This window comes from Gymnodraco acuticeps, unplaced genomic scaffold (genome assembly GCF_902827175.1).
Source record: "Gymnodraco acuticeps unplaced genomic scaffold, fGymAcu1.1, whole genome shotgun sequence".
Lineage (NCBI taxonomy): Eukaryota > Metazoa > Chordata > Actinopteri > Perciformes > Bathydraconidae > Gymnodraco > Gymnodraco acuticeps.
Genome location: NW_022990011.1, coordinates 778300 through 804891, shown reverse-complemented (window position 1 = coordinate 804891; position 26592 = coordinate 778300). Strand labels below are relative to the sequence as shown.

The window sequence follows — 26592 nt, the reverse complement described above, 5'->3', positions numbered from 1 at the left end:
GCTTCTGAGTAACTAAGCACTAATGAAGCCAGACACACCACCTCAGCTGCAGCAATCAGTAGGAGAAACGCCCTCCAAGCCTTTGCTGCTCTCCTTCCCCTTCGTCCTTCCCTCTTACCATCCCACCCATCTCCCTTTGCCTCCCTCTGCCCCCCTCCTCATCGTTAAGCTACTATAAGGCAGAGATGTTCCCAACGGTCCTGTGCAGAATGGCAGAGAACCAAAATATGCCTCCCCATTTCTTTTCCAAGTAATCCTGCAACAGATGCCCCTTTTCAATATATATAAATACAGTGTAGAGCCTTTTGCACCCCAGATTTCCCAAATCACCAACAGAATGAGATGTGTTTCTCTCCTGTTCTCTTTTTGTAGCAGAATTTGCAGCCAATGATGGTTGATCCTGAGGCATCCTTCAACCCTGTATTCGTTCCTTTTATGTTCGTCTCAAAGAATAAATATAAACTCCCTTTTCTTTCTGACTTTATGCACAAAGTATTGTGTCTGTGTTTATGTGCTTTTGAGGTCTCGCAACACAAGCGTCAGAGCCTATTTTTAAATGTTTTAATTCAGTTGCTCAAAGGCTACATACTGAGAAACCTGGAAGGGTACGCAGTGATACTGATATTAAATAGAATACACAGACATGTCCATGTAGAGAGAGGGAGACAGCATAAAGGAGAAAAGAAAATCAATTTCTAAAATAAAAGTCTAAAAGTCTCTCCCAGGGATGCTGTCCAGCCTGGTCTGAGTCACTGCATCTCTGTGCTTATCACAGTGTTGCACAACACATACAGAACAAGCACCAGACATAAAGCTACACATATGAAACATTAACTGTGAACAGTGAATCCAGAGACCAATGGCATATAATCACTACTGTTAATGCCACCACTCTTGGTATAAATGGGGTGTAGAGAGGCATTGCCGAATAGTTATCTGTAAAAGCACGTTCAATTATTGATATGTGCAAGGCAATGCCTTCACATACCATGTTATGAGTGTGAGTGTTTTTACAAGTATTCTCTTTAGTTTTTCACCTCTGAGTCTGCATTTTGGTATGTGGATTTCACTGCCTCACTGTCTGCATCTGTCTGTATACCCTGTAGCATACGTGAATCATGCATGCCTTGGTGTAGATGTGTGTGGATTTCCAATTTCACTATGTCTATCTGTATTGTGTCTGTGTGTTTGTCCAAATACTGTATCATTTATCCTTCGAAACAGATGGGTCATGAAAGGGGAATTCCACTTTATAGCAATGCTTCTCTCAGGCCTGTAATGACAACCACAGGGTTTTCCAGAACTGTACAATGATAACAATATACCAAGTTACTTAGCTTACAATGATAATAACTATTGTTATCACTGTAACATCTAAAATGTCCTTCGAAATTAGCCTCTAAGAGCTTTAATATTACACATAACATTGCATTTTCATGTAGCCAACAATTAAAAAATGTCAAGAGTTATTTAATACTAACAACAAAAAGAAAAGTTAAAAAACAATAAAGCTTGTTGGGGCTACAGCGTTTAGCTAATGCCTTAAGCCAATGATACTAGCTAAGTTGCCACCAAGGTTGCTAAAAGTAAATGTTCTTGAATTAATCTATGGATTCTTAACAGATCTTAAACTCCAGCAGCACAACCTCCTTCTCCTGTTTTATTTATATCTGTAGTTTGTTTGAAAGTCCCATAGTTTTGCCAAAAAGTGGCAAAATATATTTTTGCAGCGTACCTTTACACCATCTAGGACAACGATAGTGCGTCATAGAAGCGTTGTTCATCGTCACCTGAAAGTAAAACGTAATGCTTTGATTGGAAAGGACAAAGAGAAAATGGAGTGGATCGCAAATCTTGCATAACAATTCATCATGTTGGAAATCGATGGCAAGTTACTTGACCCTTTTTCACATGACCTACTTAATTCATTCAGGCTTGGTAAGCAGGCGCTCAGAGTGTTCGGCCACTGGTGCGTGTCTCGGGGGGATGACCTCTCTCTAAACACACAAATACACAAACAGACAGCCACCTACACGTACACACTCTCAAACAAACACACAGAGCGAGTGCACACACAGGCAGACAGACTCACATAAGCACATTAAATAAATGCGCTTAACTTCATACACACACTCACAAACACTTGGCTGGATCGCTCTTTTGCAGTGGGTGATTTATTACACTGAACTAAATACCCATTGACACTTCATTTTTTTAGCCTTCCCATTGACCTGGCCGGTGATTATTGATTCCCTCTGGTCGCTTCCTCCTTCGCTCTCACCAGCCATTGCTTTAATGCCACGGCCAAGCTACGCCCATTCTTCCTATCTCCCTCATGGCCTCCTGGGTCTTGGATGAATAGCCTTGTCTTCACCACATCCATATCACAACCTCAATTAAGATACTCAGAGCGCAAATAAAAACCAACTGGCACTGGAGAACAAATTAGAGTCTTTACGCCACAGTTACGAGACTGTAGATTGTTCTAAAGCAAACTTCGGTCCCCAGAGTGCAACAATAAACTTTTAATGTGTTATAAATGTGTATGTCCTTTAACACCTACATATTGTAGCCATGTCGAGTAACGTATACTTCTACATAAAACTACCCTCTATCTGTTACACCTTTGTTGATCTTTATTTTGTTCAATCAGATTTTCCTACGCTTTGTCCTGCAAATGCTCTAATGCATTTTCATGCCTTATGCAAAACACATTTAAAAAAGTAATATGGAAATAAACTGGCCGGGCTTGGTTTGAGTAAAACAAATAAATGCACTCTGTTTGTTTAATAGTAAAAGGGAGCAGATCCCTGAGCATACACGCACAAAGATATATTATACACAGAGGAATCGCTATTTGAAGTGAAATGATTTAATCGCGTGTCCTCATTTGAGATTGAAAAATGCATTAGATTACAGTCTCTCTGCGAAGCTTTTACAGTCTAGTTTGCTTGTGCTCATTTAATGAAGCTGGTAATCAAAGTTTAGAAGATTTAATCCCATTTTATCCTGAGTAATTCACCCCCTGGGAACTGTAGTAGCATTGAAAGACGTAGAGGAGCGTAAAAAACGGAAATCATGAAGGTTAACCGGCGTCTTCATTAGAGGACGTTGCGATCATTGCTCTGTAATTGAAGCGTAATTGGTTGTGAAGCAATGTGGCTGCTCCTTCCAAACAGATATGAGGTACACATGCATTGGTGGCTCTGTGGTGAAGAGGTGACAGGTTGCTGTAATTGAGATGAATTTGCAGTCCTTGTCCCTGGCTATTCACTACACTAACCAGAGATGAAAAGCGTAGCATGGGACAAAGGCAAAGGAAAGTAATTGAAAATGGCCAAAAATGAAAAACTAACTTACACTTTGGTTCTTTCTCTCTGAGTCCTTACCTCTGCCCATTTTTCTTCCTCTATCATGCAACGTGACCGAATGTACATCTTAAAGTTGTAATGCAATGTGTACATACATTCTTGACCCCAACGTGTATATGCCAAAGATATGGCACTTTTACATCTTCTGACCTGTTTATGTTTCTCTTCTTCTCTCTTTTCAGTGGGAAGAGGTGAGTGGCTATGATGATGCCATGAACCCCATCCGGACTTACCAAGTCTGCAATGTACGTGAGCTCAACCAGAATAACTGGCTACGCAGTGACTTCATCCCACGAAAGGATGTGCTGCGTGTATATGTGGAGATGAAATTCACAGTGCGTGATTGCAACAGCATTCCTAACATCCCAGGTTCTTGCAAAGAGACCTTCAACCACTTCTACTATGAGTCTGACTCAGACTCAGCCACAGCCACCAGCCCTTTCTGGATGGAGAACCCATATGTGAAGGTGGACACTATTGCTCCAGATGAGAGCTTTTCCATGCTTGAAACTGGGCGGGTAAACACAAAAGTCAGAAGTTTCGGGCCATTGTCCAAAGCTGGGATCTACTTGGCCTTCCAGGACCTTGGTGCCTGCATGTCGCTCATCTCGGTGAGGGTCTTTTACAAAAAGTGCTCCACCACCATCGCCAACTTCGCCGTTTTCCCAGAGACAGCAACTGGGGCTGAGGCAACCTCCTTGGTCATTGCCCCGGGAACTTGTGTCCCCAATGCCGTGGAGGTGTCTGTGCCATTGAAGCTTTATTGCAATGGAGACGGAGAGTGGATGGTTCCTGTGGGAGCCTGCACCTGCTCGTCTGGTTTTGAACCAGCCATGAAGGACACCCAATGTCAAGGTGAGTGTTTTCACAACAGGTATTTTTGGTCAGTCCATGATTTTACATTCAGTGTTTGCCATAGGTTACAGACACATACTCCAACAGGAAACAAAGGATTCAAGCTAAAATGTTAGCTGCACTTTTTTGTAGCTCATTCCACATTCTCCCCTCCTGGAAGATGGTGGTGGAGTTGGGAGGATCTCCCCATGGCGATCAATAATGTATCACATTATTACTGCTGTGAAAAGTACATTAGCATTTTAGGCACATGGTATCTGATGGTTCTATGCAGAGTGAATAACAATGAGTGAGTACTAAGGGGTCAAAGTCTTGCTGAAGGACGCCTCACACAGTGATTGTCGGAGAGATTAAAACAGTATTGTTTTGGCTACAGGTTAGATCTTCTTTATCACTAAATAGTTCAGCTGCAGCATTTACATGTCTTGTGTTCTTGGACACATCAATCCAATGATCACAAGGTAGAATACTGCACACTAGATGACACTGTTAGCAGGGGGCTGTTCACTTGACCTTAGTTTTGCCTGGCAGCTGGTTACTAAATAAATGGAGATTCAGGGGAGGCTGTCTGTTTTTGAGAGGGCCTATGATGGTTTCAGGTCAGTTGGAAAACATGACGGGTTCACAGAGGTTGAAAGCGAGGTGAATTTAAACAGCACTGGTTTCAACTTAAATGGAGTGCAGGTGACAGCAGGAAGAGAGGGAGGGATACGTGAAAAATGTCTCTTTGCTGAGGAGTATGGGGGCGTACAATTTGGCTTAGGGTGCATAGGTCAAATGGAGACAGCGGAATGAGTTAGAGAGTGTGAGAGAGATAGCGAGAGAGGGGAGCTGGCAGGTTTATTGATCCGCAGGGTTTAATGCAAGGTGTCTGTGAATGCACAGTTTATATGTGGATTGTCTGCCTTGGTTCACAGGGCTCATTCTTCTCCTTGCTAGCAGTAAGAGGTGAGGCTGAGAAGAGCTTTTAAGTTCAGTGCTCATACTATTAATTAGCCAAAGAGTTGGTGGATGCTTTACAATGGCAGCTTCTGGCACACCCTAAATATGTGTGCTCACCTTTGGAAGGAGAGTGTGTATGTGGGTGAGAGAGTAGTAAATCTAAAGCATGGTGTATGTGGTTAAAAACAATTTTGTTTGCTCCTGGCAGCTCAAGGTGAAAGCCCTGGCGACTAGGTCCTGATAAAATGTTCTCTAATCAAGCCTCACTGGAAACCACAAGGGATAAATCTCCCTCTCTTCTTCTCTTCTCACTTCACCTCCCCTCAGGTCCACGCTCCATACTCAATTATTTCTACCATTGCTTTCTCTTTCTATCCTCTTCTGTTCTTTCCTAATCTGAAGTATTTCTCTCATTAATACGCCATCACAGTTACAGTAAGGATGCCTGCATTAATATTTATCGATGGGCTTTTTTTTTTGCCTTTCCGCTCGTTTACTGCATATTTCTCTCCACCAATATTTTTACTTTTTTCTTCATGCTCCACGCTTTCCAATTTCAGCATACATTCTAATCAGTTCCTTAAGCTCTATGTTCTGCATGAACATCGAGCTTAGGATAAGACACAGGGGAGTGGGGAACGGGGGGAAAGAGCCTGCAGGATTAGCATTTTCTATGCCTCCACCTCTTCCACCTCTCCCTCCCTTTTTCTCTAGCCCTTGTCTCTCTTTCTTCCTCATTCTTTAGCAGTTCCTCTAAGGGGAACATTGATGAAAGGAAGAGGATGACCCCTTTACTCACTGGAAGTGATGGATCAGCACATTCAGCCTTTCCCTAAAAAAAAGCGTATTTAAATGGGAATGCTCCATCAACATCTTTCGTCAGGCCAACATGTTCAAAAATGAACACTCTTATCCCTTGAGAGTTCAGAAGTTGCTTGAAGTTTACTTTGTGTGAACTCAGATGAACTTGCATGGTTGTTGACACCGAATCGAAGAAGTAGTTCTACCACCTGGTTAAACTCAAGGTCATTTGTATTTATCAAGCGGTGCTTCCTGTTAGCCATTGGTGTGGATGAATCTGATTAATGGTGGAAGAACAAATACACTCAGTGCTAATGTACACGGTGCAGTCAACTAGGTGTTTTGTGCTAATATTGAACTTAAAAAGAACAACAGGGAAAAAGCAAGGGCAGGAACTGGTGGGCTGTAGATGTGACCTCAAACCTGCTGTTTTCAACATGAAGCAAAAACAAACGTAGGAGCTTTAGAGATGATTATCATTCAGGGAGACAAACATTGCAGTGTGTCCTTGACATTGACGAGTTAACGCACTAGTGGGTCAGCTAATCAACTGGACCCTGTAAACTTTGCCTGTCTTACCTGCTGTCGTCTCTTTTTATGAAGCAATGCGGCAAACTCATTTATCTTTTAACAAGACAGTTTATCAAAGATATGAAGTCGGCCAGTGTTCTGGATCACAGTGCCGCTTCAGTGTTTACCGCCTGCAGTGTCTGCAACTTATCACCTGTAAACTTCCAAACAGCGGCCATAAACAGATATACTGAACCAACAAAGACCAGCAGGGTTTTTACATCTAATGACTTGGCTTCACTAATCAAGAACTACTTAAGGTAAAACTATGCTGAAGGTACGTTATTTAGGTATTTTTAGGGCAATCATCTCAGAGACAGACCTCATAACACCAAGCACATTGAAGAGACTTGTGTCCAGGATGGTGTTTGTGTTCAAGGTGTTGTGTGTATCTATATGATGATATGTGTCCATTTTGATATGTATTCGATAAAGTACTGGAATCAGATAGAGAGCACATGCCAGGGTTCGGTTCTGAAGGTTGTTTGTGTAACTTCGGTATACAATCTCATCATGTGAGCATTTGTGCAGACAGCTTCATACTGCTTAAAAAACCCTCTCCTTTGACACTTTTTTTTCTTCAACACAATTTGTTGAAGTACCTTTTTTCCATAAGGGAAAACAGGAAACATGTGGGGTTAAGAGGAAAAATACAAATCCTGTGCATGTCCACACATAAACACACATGCTTAACACATAAAGTTAGCTGTTTTAGAAATGTTTACTAGTGAACTGGAACCGTGTTAATACAGAATTATCCCGCTTAGTTAAGACATTACAACCTGTTGTGAACAGTTGTTTGCTAAAGCTAAGGATCAGTGAGAGTAACATTTTGTTCATTTATTTCACAGTGCCCATTTGGATAACATGACCCATACAAATTGCTATATGCTGTATGCTATTACTTATTCACACCTTTCTTCCTCCATCTTTTATTTTTTCCATCAGCTTGCAGCCCTGGCACCTTTAAGTCCAAGCAGGGTGATGGCTTCTGCTCGCCCTGTCCGGCCAACAGCCGTGCCAGTTCAGGAGCCTCCAGCGTCTGCTCCTGTCGAACCGGGTTCTACCGCTCAGACAGTGATGCTCCCGAGTCCCCCTGCACCAGTAAGTACAGGCTGCTTTAAATTGACTGAATACCAACAGCATTTAAACTCATACTGATGCTGTAATTACAATTTGTTGAAAAACAATCTGAAAAACAGATTTACACCTCATAATATTCAGACAGCAATCAAGTGTTTTGTTTGCTATTCAACAGAATTCTTGACTGTGTGGTAAATGTTCTCCCAAACTTCCCTCTTTGAATTGTGCCCTCTATGGCTGATAAAAGCCCTCTGGAGTATGTTCCCACCAGGCCTCACGAATGGCAAACAAGTCTGCTTGCTTTCCCAACGTTATCCAAAACCTTATCATCCAACCCTTCCCCCGCCTGCCTCTCAATCTGTTCTCAATGCTGCCATCGCTTTAGAGGCAGACAGTGGAAGAAAATTCCTAGCAGTCCCTTCTTTAAGAGCAAACATGCACACGTTAAAAGCTAATTCATTTGCTGGTAAAGAGAGAAGAAGATCCTTTTTTCTGTTGCTGGGGTGGAGGGCTGATTCTCCCACAGTGCAGTGAGAGATAAGGCTCCAGTAATTGGATAAGAATTGCAAAAGCTCTGCCAATAGTTTTTCTCGCTCGCCCCCCCCAGCACTTCACGAACAGACACACAGTGGAAATGAGCATGCAATTCATTTGAACTCCTTTCCTCTTCTTATTTTTTCTTGTTTGGAAAAAATGCTGGAACAGCCTCTCTTTTTTGTGGAAGCAAAAAATGTTCTAGTTAATTCTTGAAAAAATGTGCTAATACCACAGCAAAGGAACAATTCTGTGTTATGAATTATGCTGATCGCGGCTATGAAATAATGAATGTATTTGTGTATAATAATATGTAAACTGTGTTTTGCAATTTTAATCTATTGTCATTATGTCTCTTTACTGTCACCAAGAAACATTTCTTAACACCTATTGTGCATGGAGATTAAATTCACTAAAACTATTTTCTTCATCTCTTCCGCACTTTACTTCCCATTCGCAGCTATTCCTTCTGCACCACGTAGTGTAATATCCATTGTGAACGAGACCTCACTTGTGCTGGAATGGAGCGACCCTCGGGACCTGGGTGGCCGTGAAGACATCTTCTACAACGTCATCTGTAAGAAGTGCCTGCCTGAGCGGGGAATGTGCTCGCGGTGTGACGACAACGTTGACATCTCACCACGCCACCTGGGCCTTACCCAGCGCCGTGTGGCTGTCCGTAACCTACAAGCCCACACACAGTACAGCTTCGAGATTCAGGCAGTCAACGGTGTTTCCAACAAGAGCCCATACTCACCTCACTTCTCTTCAGCGAACATCACCACAAATCAGGCTGGTAGGTGCAGCCGCAGCCTCATGGCTTACCTGTCAGATCAATATTGAACTTGTGGGCATTGCCGACTTTCAAAGGCTGGAAAGAAATACAGTAGAATGTCAGAGAATCTGTTCTGCGCTTAAGAAGTACAGATCAATTTCTTCTATGTATGTAGTAGGAGTGTGTTACATATTCTCCCTTTGAACAGGGATTGAGATGGAAGACATTCTTCTGAATGAGTTTAGAAAGGGACCTTTTTCACACGCCCACAGCATGCTCTGTACTAACACTGCTGCAAATAGCAATAGCGAGGCAGTGTGTATTCAAAGTGTTGAACCCTCAGTATTATAGCTGCCCACGGCTTCCAACCCACCGCTCCTCCAGCCCACAGTAACTGGGCCAAAATCATTCCTTAGATATATTTTTTTTAGATGCAGAAGATCAGCACATTTTTATACATAATAAATAAGGGTAGTAATAATAAGCTTTTGCATGCGATCATCTACGATGTAAATGTCAAGGCCAATGACTTTGCATTAAAATGGGTAGATAGGTATGTGGCTTGATAATTAAGTAAGGAGGTAGGTAGGTGAACAAATATGAATAATTTCTGAAATTGCTTTTAGTTGGTTAAGTTTAAACTAAATGATCTTAATACATTTCATTACTGTGGATCTTACTATACACTGGAGATATTGTCAGTTGGTCTCTAAGGTTATCCCAAGGCTATTAAGTTGTGCCTTGGATGTGTTTAGTGGCTCTGTTAAATTGGCTATTTCTGCAGGCTTAGACAACACCAAGGATTATCCCTTGCTCCTACCACCATCATCTCTCTCTTCCTCCATGGCCTTGTCCTCCTCACCTCTAACCTTGAGTTCCTGCTCCTAAAAAATGCTTTAGGAATGCCTTCTGTTCACGGGTCTAGGGCCCCACGCGAGGGCCTTATTGTTTCACAAGAGGTTCAGCACTAGGCTGACAGGGACCACTGTCCATTCATAGATGCTTGGGGTTAGTTGGGTGCGAACAGAGGAGTGAAGGAAAAAGGAGGGGGCAAGAGAGCATCAACTGTGATCAGATTATCCGGTGGTGTAGTCCCAGGACCATCCCTGCATGTGCATTCACCTTTAAGAACCAAAATAAATACTAGGGCGGGCGGTGATAAGCCCTGGGGGCCACCTCCATGGTTACTTCAACGTCTCCTCCTGGAGGAGGGCCCCTAATCCCCTGGCTAGAGTAACCAGGGGATCTGCCTCGGAAGCATTGTCTTCTGGGGAGAAAGAGAGACGTGGTGGGCCTGGGTGGATGGCATGGGGGGAAAGCTAGGGGAGGGAAGGTTTAGGGAGCAGAGAGAGAGAGAGAAAGAAATAGAGAGATGTCTGGCCACATATGCAGGCAGCAGAGGGAGAAAGGAAATGCTAGGGGGAGGATGAAAGAACTTAAAACTGGGGATTAAAATCCTCGAAGGAAGGGAGAGAGACTGAGACAGAGCGAAGATGGAGGTCTGCAGTGGTCAAAAAGGAATATGAAAGTGAATAGCTGAAGTAGAAAATGTAATTTAAAGTGTGTAATTGTGTGAGTATTGTAAAGATTGAGGAACTTTTTTTGAAGATAATTTACAAATAGTGAATGAAGGTTGAATTTAAGCAACAAAAGCTATGAAATAGACTGAGGGGAGTGAGTGAGTCAGAGGTACAGAACAAGCCTGAACTTAAACAATTGGAAAGAGAGACAGGGAGGCAGACATTTGGCCGTTAATAGGCACATGTGAACAAAGAATAAAAAGCTCAGGTAGGTGGAGTTCAAGTGTGAGTTATACTCTTTGTGCGAGTATTCACAAACCAATGTCTACTTGTATGCATAAAATATAAATCATGTTTGTACAGCGTTCATGAGGTAACAGTACATGTAAGGACAGTACATAATGCATAGGATTAGCTGGGAAACTACTAAACTGCAAGATGCAAAATTGCAAGCGTAGTTTGCAAGAAAGTAATGAAAATATAAAACTCAACATCTGTATGTGTGTGCTTGCCCCTATTAGCTAGCCTACAGTAGGTGTATGTTAGAGGGAACTGCATGTACCAGAGTGTCAATCACTTTTGCATTTGATTCTCTTGTCACTACAGAAGTAGACATTCCCTCTCCCTCCCCGAGGACTTAATGAGGGAGAATTTGAGCATTAGTGGGGAATGGGTCTGCATACTAACTATTGGCCAAAGCTTTTCACAAAGCCCACAGTCTAAGACTTTGTATTTAGGCTTCTTTGGACATACAAAGGGCATAGAACTTGAAAATACATAAAATGACAAATGTAGCTAATTTCCCATTATTTGTTTCACCCTATGTAGCTCCGTCTGCAGTGCCTACAGTTCACCTGATGGCGGCCACAGCGAGCACCATGAGCCTGTCCTGGCTGCCTCCAGAGAAACCCAACGGAATCATTCTGGATTATGAGATTAAGTACCATGAGAAGGTAAGAAGCTATGTAAATCAATGTCTCTAATTCAATCCAATTACATTGAATTGCATGGTTTCAATTTCATTTGTGTTATTGTAAATGTGGGAACAATGCTTTTGCTGATAAACACATGGTTGCAATGAAGCAAGTAACCATTCACTATGTTAGCTTGTGTGATCATCCTCCAATTATTCTCTTTCAATCCCTCCTTCAATTTTCTCTCTTTCCATCCCCTAACTTCTTTCCCCTATTTCTAATATGCTCTGCCCTTTTCTTATCCTCCTTCCTCTCTCATCCATGAATTAGAACGTTTCTGTATTTTCCAGCAGCTTTCCAGAGATTTGTGACTGGATCTGCCTCTGGGAGAGGTCAAAGGCACTCAGTGTATATCTGCTCTGTTTTTTGTCATGTCCCCCTCACAGTGGATTAACACGCCAGCCAAAATATGTCTCTCTCCTCTTATCTTACTCTTTTCTCTATTTGGTTTTCCTCTAGCCTGCATGGTTAGATGTATGTGTAAGGGACGGGGTGATGATGATTTGGACACATGTGACTGCTTTTTCGGTGTTGAACTCATCACTGTTTGTCTTTGCCTCTGCAGGATCAAGGTGAGGCCATTGCCCATACCATGACTGCCCAAAGAAGCAACGCCCGTATTGAAGGTCTCAAGACCGGTACGCCTTATGTGGTACAGGTCCGTGCCCGAACAGTGGCCGGTTACGGTCGTTACAGCAGCCCAGCCGACTTCAGCACCAACCTGCAAAGTATGTTACTCCTTTACCTATTTCATTACCCAAGAATATATTCGAATATTTTTGGCTTAGCAGCATTACCTCTATAATAGTGACGTGAATAATCTTGTGAAAATAATGGAGGCTCAGAGTTTATGGCGGTAAAAGCTACTATGCCTGGTTTTCATGCAAATAGACTGAAATCCTAAGAGAGAAATTGGCTTAATAATTGTGAAAATCCATTTCCTAGCAAACAGTCAAGGTATCAGCCTCACTCTTGCTCTACATCATACTCAGCATTAAGCTGACATAGAAAAATAGCTGAATAGTGTATTTTATAGTATTTCTATGTGACATGTATTAGTCCCAGGTTGCTCTCCATTCTGCCTGAAAAACACTATAGCTATAGCATATAACTCTAATGTGAGAGGCATTCCCTTATCATAGAGCACACAAATGATTGCAGCTATAGTAGTGTATATCTCCTGACAATATTTCAAATTAACCACTTTTTCACTTTTACCTTTAAAGCTGACCCTCCAAAGTCATGGCAGGAGCAGCTGCCACTCATCGTGGGATCCGCCACCGCCACCTTGGTCTTCATCATTGCAGTTGTGGTCATCGCTATTGTTTGCCTCAGGTCAGAATAAAACGTATCTAACAGTCTTTAAAAAGTCAGAGTGTGGCAAAGCACGTCTGCGCTGATTCAAAATATGTTCAAACAGCGAGTACTTACAGAAACATTTGGAGATAATAGTTTCCCTTCAAGTGGAAAAAAATGGAGATGGCTTCAAATGTCAACTTTGTTTGCATGTCCTCCAAACCACCCCAGAAAAGTCTCAGCGGATTGCGGGGCCACCTGTGAGACCACATAGATTAGCCTTCTGAATCTGTGAATAGTAAACAGCTTTGGCCAAAAGGCTACTCTCCTCACTGAACACAGCATGGTGCAGCAGCTGTTCGGACTGATAGGCCTGTCGTCATGGCCAGGCACTCAGATACATCTGTGTGTATGCCAGACCACAAGGCACCCTTGTCTGCTGGGCCCAGTTGACTGGGAAGACGCAAGCTGTTGCTCACACCTTACAACAAGTCCGACATTGCATCAGCTGGGTCTAACCACACTCGTTTATCCTTATACCGCTCATTTGTCAAGCAGCAAATGCTGTGCATGAATGTATATATGTGTGAAAGGTTGGCACCCACTGCTGACTAGCACCCACAGCGTTCCCTCCACAAGCCAGTTCAGGCAGTGCCTGACAAGCGTGGGCATCGGTCACGCTAGACTGAATAATAATCTCCCTTGCTCCCCCACCTCTCTCTCCGTCTTGCTTCTTCACTCTCTATACATTGTGTCTCTCCCAGGGTATTGGCTTAGCCACTGCTCCGACTGCAACAGAAGATGAAGGAGGAAAAAAATAGCAATAATACAAAACACAGAGCTTCGGCATATTCCGGAACCAAATTAGAATTTGAAATAAGATGCAAATCACCATCGGGTATTATTGCCTTGGTTACTGGTTAGACAACAAAGGAACCACATTAACATGTCATTTCAACAAACCAGCCCCCTCGCTCTGTCATCATCTTTGTGCCCTCCCCTCTCACTGTGCATAAGGGACATGTGCAGGATGATGAGGATACACAAATGGCTTGTACTTGCTGCATCAGACAATGATATAAGATCTTTTTGTTTAGATTCGTGTTACAGTCCCCAAGTATGAATCATTTGCACCAGGCATTGATCCAATACCGTGCATCCCTTGCTTCCAATGCAAAAAGACAAAACATTTATCAAAGCCACATCGTGATGTACTGTGGCTGCATCTTTCCAGACATTATTAGGGATCTGTTTTTCCCTCCCTCCTTTGTTCCTTTCTGGCATCTGCTCCCTGCTGTGTGGAGCCAATGTGACTCAGTTTGCTTTTTCATCTTTCTCAACAGAAAGCAGAGAAATGGTTCAGAGTCGGAGTACACAGAGAAACTGCAGCAGTACAGTAAGTTTCTTCGCTGAAATGCCCCCTCCTCTTTGCATTATTCACATACCAACAGCATTTTTCCTATATAAATGCCCCATCTTCTACTTGGCAACGACTCAGTATCCTTTACCATAGCCAACATAACACTAATTAGCTTGATCATGTAGTACATTAATAAAGTGTTAGAAACAATAGGTTTTCTGAACTTTACATCGTTTTAAAGTTTCCTTTGACATCATAGATTCACTTTCCTGTTCTTGCCACTGAATCCCCTATAGTAACGCCGGGAATGAAAGTCTACATTGACCCCTTCACCTATGAGGACCCCAACGAGGCTGTCCGCGAGTTTGCGAAGGAGATCGACGTCTCTTGCGTGAAGATCGAGGAGGTCATCGGCGCAGGTAACCCACCAAAGCTCCTGAGCTACAGGGGGAAGGCTGCTAGTCACCTCCAGGCCATACCGTTAGAGGACTTCACACCAAGCGGTACTTTCACTCAATTCATCGCTAGCCCTCTCCTTGCTCCCTCCCCCTCCCACTCTCGCCACCTGTTAGGAACCCCTTTTCAGTATTACAGATGTCTCCAGCACTCTGTGTTTAAAGTATTACTAGCTAGAGTATGAACTTTTTAATTTAGCGTCAATCACCTAGCACCCTATGTTGTTAACCATGGAGGATTATAATTTTACTCGTGTTTTTAAAACAGAGCCCAATCCTCGAAAGAGAGAGATTCTATGTCAGGAAATGTATGTAATTTAAATATGTGAAAAGCTAAACAATGTTGCAGATTTAGCCCAATGCATGTCAAGTACAGACAGGCTTTATGTAGCTAGTAGAGATGTTAAACCTGTCCAAGCCATGTATGTAGATTTATATACAGACACTTTAGGATTTAACTCTTAGTATTTACACATAAACACCAGCAGTCGACTGTATTTCAGTTCTGTGGGGTGTAATACATTTGTTTTACAAAAACACACTTGGTTATTGACATACAGTTATTAGTGAAAGACAATGTGGAGGATCAGACCCTACAGGCTTTGTAAATGGGTTATGGCTATCTTCCATTAAATTGTTTTATGTGTAGTATTATGGGGAATGTGCTGGTTGTTGAAAGCAATTCTTGTCAACAAGGAGCATGGCTAATATTTATCTCGTGCATTCCCCATGATATATTGATCTGGTCTGCTTGGGGTATTATATATTAAAATGTTTCTTGTCCAGGATTGGTCATCTCTGACCCCTACCCACCTTTAAGTGTCTTAAGAACCTCTTTATTAAAGAGTGCTTCGATTGGATCACAATCCTTAAACCCTTTTGCTGGCAATATGATTGTGTCCCCTCAATTTAGCAACCCTCCCTCGTGATGTTGTAGATAGTACAATATTAAATGTATTAAATATTTTGGATAGTAATATCTCTGCTCAAAAGCTGCAGGAATGTGCCAATTGAGGTTGAGTTTTCTTAGCATTGTATCTGAGCCAAAATGGAGGACGTTGTGATGGCAGAGATGGGAATCCCTACTACTGCTTCTGCTACTACCATTAATACTGCTACTACTGCTACGACAGCTCTTCTACTCCTGGGGCTACTACTTGAACCCGTCGCTTCCAAGCATTCGCCTTTAAGTGACAAACCCCTCAACCCCTGTCTTCCCTGTCCCCCTCCTCTCCTCTCCCCCTTCCTCAATCCATCCAATCCTCCATCCCCTGCCCTCTCTCCTCTGACTTCCCCTCACTGTTGTTCACACACATCACTCATCGCCTAATTTATCTTGCTTTCTTGCACACGCTTAATGTAGACTCTAAACGTAAAGCGTCCTCTGCCCCGAGAACCCCAAAGCTTCTTTCTCCTCCCATCTCTTCCTCCTGCTCCCGCTTCTCCAACCACTCCAAAGCTTAGCACCCCCCTCCCCCGATACTTGCCCTCCCTCTTCTGTCTCTTTCAGTTCCTCTCACCCTGTCACCCTTCTTTAACCATTTTTTATTTTAATTTAATTTCAACATACATTTTTTCAACTCTACTTTCATCCTCATACCTTACATTGGCCATGCTGTTTATTTTAATCCGTAGCTTAACAGCACAAAGTCATGTTTGCACTGCCATCACCACCACCCCTTGACACTGGCCGAGAGTCCTGGCTTCTCTTGCAGTCCCCCATGTCCCACCCCTCCTGCTACCCTTCCCTGATTCCTTGGTGCTAACCAGTTAACTGTCCCCTCTCCCCTCTTTTCCCCCACTCTCCTCCACTCTTCCGTCATACCTCTCTCCCCTCCCTCCCTCTTTCTCTCTCTCCTATTCCTCTTTTGCTGTTTTTCAATGACTGGCTCACGTGGGATCTCGCAGGAGAGTTTGGAGAAGTGTGTCGTGGCCGCCTTAAGCTGCCTGGGCGTCGAGAGATCATCGTAGCCATCAAGACTCTCAAAGTGGGCTACACTGATCGCCAGAGGCGGGACTTCCTGTCTGAAGCTTCCATCATGGGGCAGTTTGACCACCCCAACATCATCCGTCTGGAAGGTGTGGTCACCAAGAGTCGGCCCGTTATGATTGTGACGGAGTTCATGGAGAATGGAGCACTAGACTCTTTCCTAAGGGTGAGAGAAAACAGCATCCACAAACACAATACACATAGGAATAGCTCTAATAAAAGCATGTACCCATGATTTTATCAATAATGCAACACTATCCGGCAACTAAGCCCATTCAAATCTGATTGATCTTGCTTTTAATTATCTCACTTTCTACGGAGTCATAAAAGGTCTTCTTAAGCTCTGCTGCAGAGCGCTCAATGGTTCTCTGACAAATTCTGCATTCAGGCGATTGGTGACATTTACAAAAAGCTCAGTCTCCAATGAATCACTGCCTTAAAGTCAAATCATACATTGTCTGCCAGTGAAAGGGAAAAGAAGGGAACAGACAATAGATAGGTAGAAAAGAGGAAGACGTTACAGTGTGATGTATTAGGTGATGAAAGATGCAAGTAATAGGAAACGTGCTAAAAAAGTACTGTAAGAGATACTTAAAAAAGAAAGAAAGGTAAGAAAAAAAGCTAAAAAGGAGACATATTACTTTGAATATGCAACCTTGATCTTCAATCCAATCCATCCTTATCGCTTTCTCTGTTCCTTTGCCAGCTCAATGACGGCCAGTTCACAGTGATCCAGCTGGTTGGCATGTTGCGTGGTATCGCAGCAGGCATGAAGTACCTGTCGGATATGAACTACGTGCACAGAGACCTGGCTGCCCGTAACATCTTGGTCAACAGTAATCTGGTCTGTAAAGTGTCTGACTTCGGCCTATCTCGTTTCCTTGAGGATGACGCTACAGACCCCACCTACACTAGCTCCCTGGTGAGTCAGAGTATGAGTGTGTTTGTGTTTGTCAATCTGTTTTCATGTTAATGTCTATTTTCATGTAAATACATGTTTAAAGGTGCTACATGTAAGGTTTAACATCAATACATCACCATTATGTTAATTGTTGGCCCCTTTCACTAACTCACAGAATAATCAAGTATGAGTACATTCAGACAAATAGATTTAATTTAATTACATTTAATTTAGTTTAATACCATTGTGGGTAGAAAGAAGATGTTTCACTTCCGCAGGCAGGATCAGGTCAAAAAATACATATTGCAGCTAAATGAATGTTTATCACCCATTTTCCTCCATTGTGGAATAACAAAAGTACCTCCAAAAGACAGAATGATGTACACATTGGGGATTGTATACAATGCTTTAAACTGAAGCTATATCAGATTTCCTATAAAAATCCTGAGCCGATAAATGACTATAATATATAAGACTGATTTGCTCCTATTGTCGCATAACATACAACATTGGAAAAGCAGGCTAGGGCACATAGGATTGGGTCCTTTGAGATCGAGTATAATAGTGATATTATATAATTATATTATGAGCCCTGGAATAAAGAAAGGCAAACTCCGTTGACCTGTATAAGAAAGTTGGCTTTGTGAGTTTTAGGTCTCCTGACTTAAAAACAGAATGAGGTGTATAATTCTCAAGTTCAACTCGACTAAAGTAATCCAGATATGTTAAAACATCTTGGTGACAGACAGCAACAGTGTTAATTGGAAGTGTGTATCTTACTTTGAGAGACAGTGCTGGCATGAAATACCAATCAGCCCACCAATTTTAGTTTGTCTGGTAGTTATATGAAAGGGTTCTATGATGGTGATATATCAATGTTTAATACATCAGCTTGTAGCACATTAAATATTCTAGCTTCATGTGTTTGTACATATCATTTCCTGTAACTGTCTTACTAACCTTGTGTGTACATGATGTTTGGCTTCTACAGCATGCACCCATGTGTTGTGCATCAACATTTCCCTTAGACTGTGTTTTTCTCACCCTCTCTCTCCCTCTTGTATGTGTGTGATTCTGTGTTTGTGTTCCATCCCTCCAGTATTTCATGCTCACATACTCATTCGCATATCCACAGGGAGGAAAAATCCCCATTCGCTGGACGGCTCCCGAGGCGATTGCTTACAGGAAGTTCACCTCCGCCAGTGATGTGTGGAGCTATGGCATTGTCATGTGGGAAGTGATGTCGTATGGCGAGCGGCCCTACTGGGACATGAGCAATCAAGATGTAAGCTCATATTTTTTATAATGTGAAATATGCATACTTAATGTGAACTATATATATATATATATATATATATAATATTTTATGAGAAAAAGCCACCCTAATTAAATATTCTGCATTAAACAGTAGCATTTTTCAATAAAAGATAAGTGTAGACATTTTCTAACCACTTCTGCCATTACTGTCCTTACTCCCACCCACAACTACCATGCAAGCTGATTTTTCTTTGGCCCTTATATCTATGCATTTCCTTAAGGATTGTTCCTGTTTATCTCTGACTCTCCCATTATTTCCCTCATTTATCCTCTTCTGTCCACCCTTACTTGCTATATTTATCGACTCATCTCTCTTCTTGTGTTACATCCTCTCTCTACACCACACTTGGAGATTAGAACTGATTGTGGTATTTCTGTCATTCTTTCTCAGGTGATAAATGCCGTGGAGCAGGACTATCGACTGCCCCCGCCCATGGACTGCCCCACAGCACTGCACCAGCTCATGTTGGACTGCTGGGTGAAAGAGAGGAACCTGCGACCCAAATTCACCCAGATTGTAGCCACGCTGGATAAACTTATCCGCAATGCTGCCAGCCTCAAAGTGGTCACCAACAGCGCACAATCCACTGGGTAAGGTCCTTAAAATCAAGTTGGTCACTTAAAGTTCAAAATCAGTATGTAAGCCAAGTAAATCAAAGCTTTAAGTCAAAGGTTGTATGTTGTGTAGCTCCATGAAGCTGGTGATTATTGAAATAGACTTAACCGTGAAGATATTTTCTCTGGAGGTCCATTTTGAGTTGTATTAGGTTGGATTGGTGATGTTCATAATGGGCAATAATGTCTCATTATGATCATTGCATAATGGATATTAGTTCTGATTGCTTTTCTTAAAATCTTCTATGGTTTTCTTATGTCATATGTTAAGCAGACCTGCTGGACTGCGTAATAGGTCATTCGTTTATTTAATTAAGTCACTTGACTTTTAAGCCGTGAGAGTCCAGGCCAAGCCATTTTATCTGCACCTGAGCCAGAGAAACCACTAAAAGGATTTCCGCTGTGCAAATATTCCTTTACCAAGCTGATACGGTGTCGGCGAGTCTCTCTGACTCAGCTTTTACAATCTCTTAACTTCTATAAAGGGAAGATTTCTTTGCAAACAACTCTGTAGTTCTCACAAATGCAGCCAGGGCCCTTATGCAAATCCAAATTACCATGGCTCAATGCAGTCCTTAGAGCGACTCCTCTACCAACTGGGAACTAAATCAATGATGTCACATCCACATTTAGCTGCACTACCTTCCTCTGCAACCTGTTCTTGGAAAGAATTTGAAAGATAGAAGGTGGCGGAGTCGAAGCGATAAGAAGGGGGATGACCTACCTTTCTGTCCCTGCATCAGGGTCTTTCTGTCTTGAGGGAGGGCCACAGACAATCCTGGTTTAGGCTCACGGGGGAAACCAGGGTCTCGGTTGGCCACTGGAGCGACGTTCTTAGAAGCTGGCGGTTAATTAGCTCGATTAAGGAGATGTAAAAAAGAGATGGGAGCATCTTTTAATTAGCCACTAACGAGATTTTAAACGGGCCAGCGGAGAGGTGGCCTCCTGCCGACAAACCTAACAAGGGAGGAGTGAGAGGTGATAGCGTCGTCCTGGTCGCCATTGAAGGGTGGCTGGAGGTTAGCTAACACTGTCTGGGATAAAAGTCATCTGTTTTATTGTGTAATATATACTTGACATGACTGAATATGGCAGGTGTGGAATAAGCCACTGGGATTTTGTGATGTAAGGCTTCCAGCACCAATTTCATGAGTCATTCCTGTTTATTTTTCTGGAATGTAGTAGTTGTCGTAAATGCAGACATCTCTAAACTTCCTAAAGATACGAAAACAGTCTAAAAAAGCTAACCCTTTGGAGAAACCTTGACAGTCCCAACCTTGCGTTTGGGTTGTTACTGTCTCACTAACTAGCATATTACAAAGTGTTCCTGCTGTGCTTCTGCTTGTGGCTCACATGTGGCCAGCTATGGTTTGGATCCTTTTGAAGCCAACTTTAGAGACTTTAGAGGACTAACAATACTCCATTAAGAGAAGCCAGAGCCTTGCCTTAACGATGGCCCGAGGCCTTGGGCTCTGCAGCAAAGGCCTTATTAAAAATCACTCCATCTACACCACTCAATGGAGCCTCTGTATCACTGTTATTAACTCCCCCTCCATGCCTTTTTCTTTTCTCCCTCTTTCACTCTCCATTCCTCTTATAATTGTTAATGAATCTAATGCCATCAAAAAGGATGACAGGGATCAACAGAGCAGAGAGGAGACAGTGGTGCTCTTTCTCTTTGCCTTCTCTTCATCTGTTTCTCCTCCTTCAGCTCCCCGCACCTCCTTGTTTCCCCCTCCACCTCGACCTCTTCTCTTGTTCATTCGCTCCACTTCTCTCCAAGTTGTAGCGCAGTTTTATTAAAACTCCCAAGGTGGCCTCTCTATCTACAGCATTGATCAGCTAGGGGGTTTGGTTTTTTCTTGAAAAGGCTCTTTTGGTCTATCAACAGGTGTTCACGAACATGCAAAACACAATCAAAAACTATTTTGATGAATCCATAAAAAAATTAAAAAGATTGAACAGCTATAGACTTCGATATACACATAGACGCAGAGTCAAACGCATTCTACAATACCCAGTATTGAGAGTGTCTCCAGGTACATGAGTCATGCCATTCAACTCCACACACATGTGAACAACATCTGTGTTTACATTCCTCCTTTGTCATGAAGTATTTTTGTCATTTGTGTGGCATGGATCCTATTTGTCTGGAAGACCTTAGATGACGTTCTGCATATATATTCAAACACACCCTGAGAAAATGAACTACAAGGCATAAAGCATATAACCTGCTTGTTATGCACATGTTCATAAGGAGACATAACATCTGTTTTAAGTTGACCAGGAGAAAACAAATATTCCCACATCAAATTCAAACCACATTTGTGTGTGTTGTTTGAGACAGTTGAAACAAGAAGGACAGGAATCAACAAACAGGAAGAGAGCATTTACGTCAAGGGTTTCCAATAGGAATGACACATTCCACATTCCTACATGACTGATGCTGCCACGTAAATGCATTCTCGACAAAAATACTCACTTGGGCATATGCAACCTGTAATTAAAGATACATTTGATCTGGTTCGTTGTATATTTCAGTTCCTTGTTTAGTCATCATTGAAGTGCAGATTTGAAATCTGCTCTATGAACACGCACCACCTTACCTCACCAGCATCCGCCACCCAAGCCTCCAGCCAGTTTCTCCACAGTCATAAAAGTGACCCCCCTACCCACCCCCATGCACACAACTCCTGACATGTGAAGGAGAGGAGAGGGGAGAAAAGAGGAGGATAGGTGGAGAAATGGAGAGGTGGCGCTCGGCGGGCGCATTTGGGGGTGAGGTTGGCCGGTATTGGCAGTAGAGTGACGACCTTAACCCTCTCTCTCTGTTTCTCTTTCTCCCTCCTCCCCCCCTCCCTTCCTAAGTAGGGTATCCCAGCCCTTGCTTGACCGCTGTGTGCCAGACTATACCACTTTCACCACTGTGGGGGACTGGCTGGACGCCATCAAGATGAACCGCTACCGTGACAACTTCGTCAACGCCGGATTTGCTTCTTTTGACCTGGTGGCCCAGATGACGGCAGAGTGAGTGGAGAGAGTAGATTCCGCTAATCAGGCCTAAAGTGATTGACTGAGACTGAGTTTGAGAGTCAAATTAGTCATAGAGAATGACCTTGAGAGAATAAATATAGTCTTAAGGCTAAATCAAACACAAGATGCAGAAGGGGGCTCTGATTAGGCTTTAACATAACATGATAAACAGATATAAAAAATAAAACATAAAGCGTAACTTATTCTGGTAAATGTAGAAGAAATATATCTACCATGCCTTTTATTGTTATTAGTTTCAGTAGTTATGTCCACAAAATGTAAAAAAACACGGTTGTTAAACAGGTACAAAAGAAAATGTAAAATCAGAAGATTATCCATGCTTTTGCTGTGATTTGGTATGTAATTGACCAATCATGATAGTTCGCCGTAGAGTATTATGTAATCAGGATGGAACTAATAACAATCACCTGCTTTGAAAGCCAGGAAACCTGATACACAATGGACAAATACACAATTTAACAGCGCAGTACATTTTCTTAGAAAACACTCGTCCCTGCTTCCTTAACTACAATGTCCAGTTGACCTTGACGATTCTCGTGTTTACAAACAGGAAATTATGTAATGTAAGTCATGGAAATTGGAAGCCGCTGATGATCAAATAAATTAATTAAGATTATAATGATAAATAAATTACCCTCATTAGTTGCATAATAAGCAATGGAGGTGGGGGTAATCTGTTTCAATTTGGCCAGGCTGACAGGTGTGACGTACTGTGGCTCTTCGTTTCCTTTAATGGCCAGTAATTCCTCTAATGGTGCCCATTTATTATCATTTCATCCTCCGTTGCTGCACTGATGGGGGTGGCGAAATATATAAAAAAAACAAAAAAAACACCATTTATTTGTGTGAAATTGCAGTGCACCCTTATTTGGCTTTGCAGAGAATGGATGTGAAGTATGGATCTGTGTGTGTGTGCACAAGTACATGTGCAAGGGTGTGAGTTTAGGTGCACACTTATGTACTAAAATGGATGGGGCCGCAAAGTCATTGAGACAAGCAGAGTCTTTGGTGTCTGGGTATAATATTAGATTATCAGGAGAGTGTGTGTGTGTGTGTGTGTGTGTGTGTGTGTGTGTGTGTGTGTGTGTGTGTGTGTGTGTGTGTGTGTGTGTGTGTGTGTGTGTGTGTGTGTGTGTGTGTGTGTGTGTGTGTGACTAAACGGAGAGGACGCAGACTGTGGCAGAACCCCAGCAGTGAGCTAATCTCTGCCCCAGACGCCGTCCGCTCTCTCCTTAGCTATCAACTAGGGAAATCAAACAAGAGAGCGGAAGAGAGAGGTTCTTGTGATATAATTGTGGAGCGTTAAACCAACATGGCCGTGCTGATTAGATTATGCCGTCTGACTAATGACAGCCAAAGCAGGTGCACTCTCCCAGGCTTTTTTAAGGGTGAAGTAATGTCAACTGTATGTCAATGTCTTCATATTTTCCCACTACACCGTCAACCACAGGTTAAGGCCCTCTAGCTGATGTGAGCGCTCAGCTACAAACATTATTTACAATCTTCCAGTCTTATTTGCTGTAGTTTTTCTTGGATATTTTTAAGCTGTGAGGAATACTGTGCAACAGTGACAAAGTTAAAGCTGATTTACTGGAACACAGAACCACTCTAAGCATGAATGACAGTCTCCATACAGAGTAATCTGTCTTGTATCTTACAAAAAAATAAACCGCTTCCCTGTTTCTGTAGCTAAGTGGCAGGTTGGTGTGGACTCTGTAAAGTCTGCCATCTGCCGAACAGTAGCTAAGTTTACTCTTTAATCATTAACTATAACATTATGGCCCTTTGACTCCCATACTCTTGCGCATCTGCTGGGAAACAGAAGTATGTTGCATTAAGACAAGCATTAACTATAGCTGGGTGAGTGTTCCCATTTTGTTGACATAACCTCTGGTAGCCATTTAATGGGTTATTGCCAAGATGCTGCGGTCTCTGTTTCCACATTGTAGAGTGTGTGTTTACTTGTGGGTGAGAAGTAAAATTTGCACTTCAACTTCCTTCATGCAATGTTCACTCTAAGTCTTTTTTATGACTGAGCCACCTGCTCTTATTTTTTTCTCTCTCAACAGGGACTTGCTTCGGATAGGAGTAACGCTGGCCGGCCATCAGAAGAAGATTCTCGGTAGCATTCAGGACATGAGACTACAGATGAACCAAACACTTCCTGTCCAGGTGTGAGCGACAGGACACATAAACCCATGCAGTCGACGGACAGCCAGACAGGAAAAAGGGGGAGGAACTGTGCCAGAGAGAGCCATTGGAAAACCCTAGCTGCCTGACCCATCTCTGCCAATTAGACGCTATAAAACTGGCTTGCAGTGCCTCTGACAATTTTTTTTTTTTTCACTACCACTTCCTGTTCCTGATTTTGTGTTATTCGCCATTGTTGCTTTTCCATCCAATGAGAATGTGTGTGTTTTTGAAAGAGGAAGAAGAGTAAACCCCCTTATACCCCATGCGTGCCTCTTTAGCTCCGGTGTGGGTTGACATTTGCATGCATGTGTGTTTTAGTGAGGTTGGCCTTAGCCCTGTAACTGAAATGTAACACTCCCCATGACCTCTCAACCCAGCTTTGATGAACGTTATAACCAGTACAGAATGAACGCCCTGGTATAAAAACAAGTGAACAAATGCTCACTCCCAAAAGAAGGAAAACAAAAACCGAGATGTTTTGGACCCACAGGACATACGGGACCATTATTTCCCTGATAGCAGTGGTTTCACTGTGCACGCGTGTCATTCTCCATCTTCATATTGAAGGTGTATTATACACTTGCTGGATAAGGGTGAGGTGGTGGAAGAAAATGTATGATGGGCTGAGGTCAAAGGTCAAGAGGATGACAGAGGTCGAAAAGGTCAAAGGAGGCCAGCCACATTTTTGGACACTTTTGCTGAATCCTCCATAGGTCACAAGATGAACTCTTCACCCTGACCTGAAGTGACTCAGGATAGCTCCACAGCTTGGGATCACCTGCTCATCATCTGTTCTTTTACAAATACAAGTGTTTTATTTTTATTCGTCCACACACTTTTTTTCTTCTTTTTTTTGGCTTTCTTACACATTTTTGGGAGATTTGTGGTTTCAAAATGGCCAGTCAAACCTAAGTACCCCAACTGAACGCTGTATGTGATTAAGGGGAGCCGAGGACTGTGGCAACACTATAGAAAGACCACTTGGCCTTTTGTGTGCGTTTTTGTATGTGTGCGTGCGTGCACTTATGTGCGTGTATGTGTGATTAAGTGTGCTTGGATGTGTGGGTGTGTCAAGTTGCACACAAGTATACTGTACAATACAGCTTCCGCTATTTGCCACCGTGGAGAATTAACTGATGAACCGCATGAACTGAACTGTGACATGGAGCAAATATATCTGAAACAACTACGCTATATTCTGTGGACAACTGTTAAACATTATTTTTAATTGAATCCAAAAAATGAACTCACAACATATATATATATACATCTATATATATGTACAATGCAGAGACTGAGAGAAACCATGATGGACACCATCTGGATTTAGAAATAATCAAAATTCTTATTTTAATATCTTGACATCCTGCCCTATGTATTTATTTGTACCTCACCTACCAATCCCCGCCCCCCACCAACCCCCAGATGGACTGAATTTGGGACAGTGGACTTGGAACAATCAGAAGGAAGAGAGACTCAAAGAGGATTCGCCTAATGAATTGCTGATTATTAAACAAAAGAAATTGCATATAAATTGGATATTGTATTTTTGTTGTTGTTCTAAACAGCCTGTAAATGTTTTGTAACAAAAATACTATAAATAACAAAAGAAAAATGGTGTTTTGACAAAATGAAAGTGTTGTGATGTTTGATTTAGAGTGAAATTAACAGAACGAAAAGTAAAAAAAGAGAAAGTCAGGAGAGAGAGAGCTATAACAACATGTTGCCCTTTTGTTATTCATCCATTGTTGTGCGAGTGTTGGTGTAGGTGCATTCAGTGTGTGTGCCACCTGACCTGGATATGATGCTTCCGCAATCCATTCTCATTCTTAATATACAGAGCATCTGTGAACCACTGAGCTGTTACTAATTGTCTTCTAGTCACATTAATTTAAACTCAAATACTCCTGCAAACCACTCAAATGTTTACCTAGGTTTTTCATGTGTCTTATGTACCATCACCTCCAACAAAAGGGTCCTCCTAAA

At 42.4% G+C, this 26592-nt stretch overlaps 1 protein-coding gene across 10 annotated transcripts in view; it reads left to right on the top strand.

The window, feature by feature from the left end:
* Positions 1-26325, top strand: part of LOC117544279 (ephrin type-B receptor 3-like) — a 53140-nt gene extending 26815 nt beyond the window's left edge. For 2 of the 10 annotated variants that reach the window (XM_034213196.1, XM_034213199.1), the window contains exons 3-16: positions 3554-4226; positions 7488-7643; positions 8617-8952; positions 11280-11404; positions 11991-12153; positions 12652-12760; positions 14065-14117; positions 14366-14584; positions 16445-16692; positions 17233-17448; positions 18563-18712; positions 19136-19335; positions 22228-22386; positions 24483-26325. In XM_034213196.1, the coding sequence (XP_034069087.1) occupies positions 3554-4226; positions 7488-7643; positions 8617-8952; positions 11280-11404; positions 11991-12153; positions 12652-12760; positions 14065-14117; positions 14366-14584; positions 16445-16692; positions 17233-17448; positions 18563-18712; positions 19136-19335; positions 22228-22386; positions 24483-24591 (2916 nt within the window). In that variant the 3' untranslated portion in view covers positions 24592-26325. The remainder of the gene's footprint in view (positions 1-3553; positions 4227-7487; positions 7644-8616; positions 8953-11279; positions 11405-11990; positions 12154-12651; positions 12761-14064; positions 14118-14365; positions 14585-16444; positions 16693-17232; positions 17449-18562; positions 18713-19135; positions 19336-22227; positions 22387-24482) is intronic. The other 8 variants (XM_034213203.1, XM_034213202.1, XM_034213198.1 and 5 more) reach the window with 8 other exon arrangements.
* The last annotated feature ends 267 nt before the right edge of the window (positions 26326-26592 follow it).